We start from the raw sequence: 7252 nt of genomic DNA, 5'->3' as shown, positions 1-7252 counted from the left end.
TATATATACATATAAAAAGGTATCCAGGTTTTTTTTTCTTCTGTAATCAAGTCATTTTCAATGCTGTAAGAGGCTTACCTTCATAAGTTGCTGCAAAACCTTTCCCAACCCAGTTGCTGCTGCTTCGGAACTCAATCCACATCCTACTGTCCGAGGATGCGAGGACTTCTGGCAGTTTGTCACCACAAAACCTGCCTAAAAACATGCAACCAGTAACTGCATTTTCTGCCGCCTCTGAAGCCAAACGCTGCAAACATTTATACAAGTGTTTAACATTATAAACAGGAGTAGCATAACCAACTCAGTGGAACTATTCACATGCTTATGTTTAAACGCTTGTTTCTGCAGAGCATGACCTAATACACAAAGATTTTATTATAAAGCATTTAGTACTTCTTTTCATTGTAGTCAGGCTCACAAGTCTAAGTATAAAAACTTCGGGGAATTAAGTAGAGAAGTTATCATTACATATTGTTTCCATATATATAAAACTGAGCATTTTGGAGGGGGAAAGCGAGTACTAATCTTTAGAGAGGAATATAACCTAGGTCACAGTAATACCACTCAAGGTCACAGTAATATCACTTATTGTGTCTAAGGACCAAAGAGATTTAAAAACTAACAACCAAATGACCCTAGACTATATTATCCTCTTAAATTCAGCCTAGGTAGGCGAGAGTTCTGTTTGTCTAGGTGATAGAGAAGGGAACAGGAGAAAAGAGTAATTATGATCTGGTCTTAACTGTTTCTTCTTTTCAAGGATGAAAGAATAGGCACCACTGTTAAAAAGCTGTTCCCTGTTCCTGCCTTTTATTTCTTTTTCTTTTTTTTTTAATTTTATTTTTGAACTGTGGCTATTATGATGCTAACAAATAGTTTTAGTGCTCATTCTAAAAACAACAAAACTGACCCAAGAAGTTGGAGGCATTCACATTTCCTACAGGTCTGAAATCCCCAGTTTCAATTACAGAAGATCAATTCAATTACAGGGATATCAAACTGACCTTCTGAATTTTGCAGTGTCATTATGGGCTGTGAAATCTCCCCACCAACCTCTGAATTAAGAAAAGGATGGCTGCAGCTTCTGGCATATTAGTAGCAACACTAAGACTAAATTCAGTATTGCTTTGCCTGTCTTTTCTCTACAAAAGTGGGGAAGGACATGCAAAGTAGAAATAGAAGTAATCTTCTATTACTAATTTTAAAAGTACAAGAATCGAGCTCAGAAGTACAACTTTAGAGTGGGTGCTCTCACCCACAGTGCATGTGCTTATCATGTGCTCTATGGATTTCCCATCACATGCTCTAAGGGTTTTTCTGTGTACTCTTTCTCTAATTCCGTGAACAAAACTACGGCAACTTTACATTTCAACACCCATAAGCAAAGTAAAAAGTTGCACATTTTGTAGTTTTCGTCTTTCTGCACATGCAGCTGAATAACAGCTAGCTGCAATGAAAGGAAGGCTGAAGGCTGAAATAAAATAAATGACTTATTTGAGGCCATTTAGAGGTTTCTTCCCATCCCCAAGTTTAGATACATTCTAGACACCTAGAATCCAAGAGGTTTGTTTTGGGTTCAACAGCAAGCAAGTCCACTGAACTCCATGAGTATGGTAACTATGGATAGTTGCATACCAAGCAGAGGTGATTTTCTCCAGTAGCCATCTCTTACTTCAATATAGTCGTACCAACAGAGACTGCTTTTGTAAAGGTCCATGGTGGTGAAGTTTAAAACAATCTGCAACCAGAGAACACCTAATTAAATCACATGTGTTTGATACTAGAAAGTGATCACAGGAACATTCTGCAAATGTAACTGGATTCTAACTACCTAGACACTTAACCAACCTTTCAATTATTTCTTTTAGTTAGTAAAAGTTGCCTGGGAACGTTAAAAGTTTTTTATTTAATCTTAAATAGTTGAGGGGTTTCAAGACTGACTACTCACATTAATTCCTTACAGGGAGCTTTACACTGAGAAATAAAAATCTGAGAATGCTAATATCGTAATGTAATGTTCCAATATAGTTTGAAGTATGTTATTTGATAAACTTCCTGCCAATTCTTCTTCCATTCAGTTCTGACTGCAATCAGCACTGACAGTGGTAAAAAAAAAAAACACCAAAAAAGCTGTTTTATTTTGGTTTGTGTTTCCTTCTACTACTGTTCTGACACGATAATTTACTTTCAGACAAGTTAAACATTGACAATAGTGGAGAGTAATGCTGAAGACAGTATCACTAGAACAAATGATACATATTTCCATTAATGACTCTTAATGAACCTATAATAAAGTTTTTTATACAGAAATCTGAGTTCTGTGCATTTCTGGAACTTCTGAACTTGGACTTCCAATTTTATTAAGCAGATCTGTAAATAGACATATTTTCAATACTTAGTATCTGGATTACCCTAGGCCATTACATTATTCCACTTTGGTTTAGAAGTACTAATCTTAAGTGCCATAAACTTACACTTTTTACAAATACACTAAATCCAATGAAAGGGTATGAGTTGGAAATTATTTTATAATATTATGAATTGGAAATTATTTTATAATATAAAATATGACTAATTTTTAATCTTGTTTGGAATTATCTCTGCAATTGCAGGACATGATCCTAAGACTGACCCACCTTTATTCACATATGAGCAGAAAGTGGTTTTATATTTAGCTTTGATCCTAGGAGCTCAAACCTGAAACCTGCTATTATAAAGCAAACATGAATTGCTGTGCAGTAGCAAATACCTTGCACTGCAAAAACCCATCTCTATGGAAGCCTATGAAGCAGCTGTGAGTGTCAGTTGAAAGGAGAGGAATTTACGCTTAGTCCAGCTGCAAGAAGGAAATACAACACCATAACTGGAACAATGGGCCCAGAGTGTCAGATGGGATGGTTTACTTCCATCTCCTCTGAAGGCACCATGTGTCTCTCCAACCACAACATAGTACATTATTAAACCAGACAGGCAGAACTTTTTCAGACTGTTTTATTTTCAGAAGATAAAAACTATTGGAGGAAGCTTATTTAAATATAACAAAGCTCAGTTGTTTGGGTGCATAGGTGGTAGAGAGTCACAGTAAGACTTCAAACAATGCAAAATGGAGGAAGTTTTTCCCAGCAAAAGACTATGTGTCTTAACATTAGGCTAGCAGGGGTTTTCCTTTCACTTACTTTCCACAAAAAGTAACTAAATACAACCATATGAGGAACTACACTCTCAAGAATCTCTCTTGTTTTCAATAGAGAATGGGAACTTTCTGACTTACTCTTAAATGCTGCATCTTTCCCTCTCCCCCAGTGCTGACACTATTGACTGGGTGGAAAACCAAGTTCACAGGTGATTCTATTCAGCTTTTGCATTTACTACCATGATGCCATGGGAAACAGAAAACATCTGTAAGGCTACACATAAAATCCAGCAGCCAGAAGTCCTGTACAGTGAGGCACATTATGCTGGCAGCCACAGCCTTGTGGGATGAAGGTATGGGACATGAAGCATGCCAAGGACCATCAGGACGGCACTGAATAAATGAATACTTGTTCTGCTGGTTAAGTATGGCCAAACATTTATATTCAGAAGCTGCTACCACATCCACAAAACCTGCAAAAGGTTTGCTTAAACAGTAGTGTGCCTCTAACACTGTGTTCTCCACAGGCACATCCTGCAAGCAGCTTTGGTATGTCTTTAGCACATGCAACAAATACGGCCTGCCCTCTCTACTTGCTCTCTTCCTTCTGTCATTTTAGGGCCAAAAAGGATGGCAATAATTTAGTCTCAGATATATATGCAGAGAATGTCTGCTTCAATATCAATTTGATACTTCTGAAATATATTTAATGTTAACTCATGTCCAGGCTGCCACTGGCATTCTGAATCATAAAGACCTATAACAATGAATAGTCAAATTATATTGTAGGCTTCCTTCCTGAGGTCAGAAATGAAAATGGACTAATGTTAAATAAGACACAAGTGCTGTGCAATCCCTTCTCTTTGTTGCAATAGAAATTACAGTATAAATTAATATACTTAAGGAAAACATGTTCCTTACACTGAAAGGTTTGCAGTAATAGATATTCTAACACCAATATAGACACCCTTTCCCTGAACTCTGAAAACCAAAGCAAATTCAGCCCAAATGAAAAAAAAAAAGTTTCAATTAATATCTTGTATTATGTAGACAGAGGATGTGTTCATAAGCATGAAATTTAAAAGATAATGAAAAACTCACCCATTTAATTATTCAATGAATTAGAAAAATATAGAGTTTTTATATAGAAAATACATTAAATCAGTGCTTTTTAAATCTAAAGCAGGTAGGAAATTGGGGAGGGGCAGGGATGAAGTGTTGTTTGTGTCTTTTGGGAGGTTCGTGGGAGGTTTTTTGTGAAAGCCACTAAGCATATCATCCAGACAGTCGATTGTTGAACTCCAAAGATTTGAACTTCCAACTTTGGACACTCAAGATTTTACTCTAGATCTCCTATATCGCTGTAAGTTCTGTGAGACAGACTTTTAAGACTCATTTCAGATGTGGCTAGTCAGGTTAAGAAAAACAAATCTCAGTAGTAGATGGACGATTGGAATGATTCATGTACGCACAGCACACTCTGGACACACTCTCAGCAGAGCAAGTACTGCAGTGTGGATTTCTACCTAACAATCTCTATTTTCAGTCCAACTATTGAGCTACATCTCTCTTCAGATGGCCCTCATTTTTTTCCCTTGCCAGTTTTTCACCAGGGCCTTGGTAGAGAATAATCTTATTTTCTTTTTTTTTTTTTTTTTTAATTTTGCAAAGTAGGAAGAACGTTTTCTCTCCAATGTTACTGAGAAAATTTGACAGAAAAGCTTCAACGCCATACTACTCAGTTCCCAGACTATTGCACTGTTTACCTAAAAATGGCATGCATCAAAGCATTAGTTGATCCTCTCAGCTGGCATTCACTAGGTTACTGTGGTTGTGTCCCACATGCTCTCATGCTTCTTTCAGTCTAGCTGCAGCACTTCCTGTTTCTACTTGCCTGTCTTATTTCCTGCTCACAGACTTCCCATGCTATTCCTTGCAGAAAGGGAACCTCATAACTCAATTCTGCTTTTGCTTAATGCCACACTTCTCAAACTTCTTCTAGCTTACATGCACCCTTTCCCAGATGTCTAACCCACAGGGCATTTTGCCTTTACTATCCAGGCACTCCTTCAGAAACATGTACTGAAGAAATAAACAAATATAATCAGAATTCAAACCCCACCTACTTACCATATTATTCTCCCTGAGAAATATGCAGATCTGGCTAAAAGTATAATTATTAATATGCTTTTCCCTGCTTCAGTTTTTTATTACAAGTGCTATTTGAATCTACCTCTGATGGTGGCAGAAAGATCCTGTATATTCTCTCATTCACACAGCAGTTCTGTCTGTCCTTTGCAGACTGTTTCTTCTCCAACTTGTCCTTCAAATAAAGAAGCCTCGCCAATCACAGAATTCTTGTTCTCCTCAGCTCATCCACTTTGCAGCTCAGATTCCTTCTAAACTCTCCTTTTTTTCCTGAGTTTCTCAGACCATGGGTAGGTATCTCTGTATCTAGCTGTACTACTTGAAAACCCTACTGCCCTCAGCAGTCTCCTTGTCCTTTTCCACTCATGCCCACATCACCCCAGCAGTGCAGGCAAAGGGGTTCACAGGAGGGAGACTTCTTCTATGCCCAGATGAGATGCAGACAGCTGGTTTAAGGTCAGGCTACCTTCCACATCTGCTTAAGCTAACCCAGCTGGCCCTGTTGGAAGCAACTTACGGAAGCCACATCCTATACCTCATTCATTGGCTCAGCTGTGCAGAGCCTTGAGGTCTCTCACCAGGCCAGCCACAAGTTTTCCATTTTTCATGACACAGCTGAAACATCATATTTCTCTGTTGTCTGTTTGGAAATTTGCTTTTTTCAAAACCCTAGTTGCCAGGATAGAGTTGGGAAAAAGATGGTTTTACTTTGGTGTTATTATGTCATTGTCTCAAAGTGCTGCTATCTAAATGGAAACCATTAGAATTTAATAAGCCTCCTCAATGGCCCCTGCCTTTGAAACTAGATGAAGTAACCTTCACAGCCTTTTCTCACTCTGACATGCCAAGGTATTTGATGATACAGCAATTCCTTAACATTGACCAGAATTCATTAGCTGTACATAGGCAGAACCCCTAATCTGTCACAGTATGATTTCTGGTTGTGAACCAAACAAGTATAAATATATTTAAGATTCTGATTTGCAATTCTGGAAAGTATTAAATAGAGCTAGACAAGGCAGAGCTTGTTCAAGGGGACAGGATGGCTGAATTTCTTCATAGGAAAAACAATCAATGGGTATTTGTCAGCACAATTAAGGAGTTATTGCTTACACAGCAGATTCAGTTGTGCTACTGCAGCTTCTGAGAGAATATATCATACCCCCTACTGCCTGGGATAAGAAAGCAAAAAACACATACCAAACACCAGGCAGTATTAAGTTTTCCGCAGGTGGCATTTTTCCCTATATCAACCAAGGATTTATCTGTCCTATTTTATCATTCATGTAAAACTCTAAGGAAAGGAAAGTAACCTACTCAAAAAGGCAAATTAAAAAAAAACACACTGGCACAGTTGCAACTCCCCATACCAACAAAATTTCTACACACCAGAAGGCGGGGTTCATCCTGGCACAAGGCATACAGTATTACTATCATCCTCCCCCAGAGATTTTTCTGTGTGCAGATATCCTGTGTACAGCTGTTTACCATATAGTCTTAAACCTTGAGAGAAAGTAAAAGGTGAATGAACTGCCTTGTTTAAGTAACAGGGCTGCACACATTTTAGGTTGGGCTTGCAATTTATGATGCCTATCAATCCAAGGGATGCCGCAGCTAGTGCACAGCCCTGCAGTCCAGTCTTTCTTGAATTTACTACCACCAAAGATCAGAAGTGTCTGTACTTGCAGAAAGCAGCATAGATAGAAGTCCTCCAAACTATGCTCAAACAGCACAATGTAAAATCTCAATAAATAAGAGAGAAGAGCTAGACAACCAGATGCTTTTCCAATTTATTTTAGGTAACTAAAGTGCTCGCTGACATTTCAGAACATGATGTGATGTACTTATACATATTTTAACCTCCACACAACATTCCCAAGATCTATCAGGGTCAAAGCAACAAACAAAGGAACACAAATTTAAATCATCTTTTATACTCCTTTTATAATATTACCATGAATGAAACACACA

The 7252-nt window shown here is 38.0% G+C and overlaps 1 protein-coding gene across 1 annotated transcript in view; it reads right to left on the bottom strand.

Annotated features, from left to right (window-relative positions):
• Positions 1-78: 78 nt before the first annotated feature.
• LOC104411859 (tolloid-like protein 1) overlaps positions 79-7252 on the bottom strand; it is a gene marked incomplete at both ends in the record, with an annotated part of 39697 nt that continues 32523 nt past the window's right edge. The window contains 2 exons of the mRNA XM_010022393.1: positions 79-195; positions 1636-1738. Of these exons, the coding sequence (XP_010020695.1) occupies positions 79-195; positions 1636-1738 (220 nt within the window). The remainder of the gene's footprint in view (positions 196-1635; positions 1739-7252) is intronic.

This window comes from Nestor notabilis, unplaced genomic scaffold (assembly GCF_000696875.1).
Source record: "Nestor notabilis isolate BGI_N333 unplaced genomic scaffold, ASM69687v1 scaffold19139, whole genome shotgun sequence".
In the NCBI taxonomy this organism is placed as follows: domain Eukaryota; kingdom Metazoa; phylum Chordata; class Aves; order Psittaciformes; family Psittacidae; genus Nestor; species Nestor notabilis.
The sequence above is the reverse complement of the archived record's forward strand: the minus strand, read 5'-3'. Positions and strand labels throughout refer to the sequence as shown.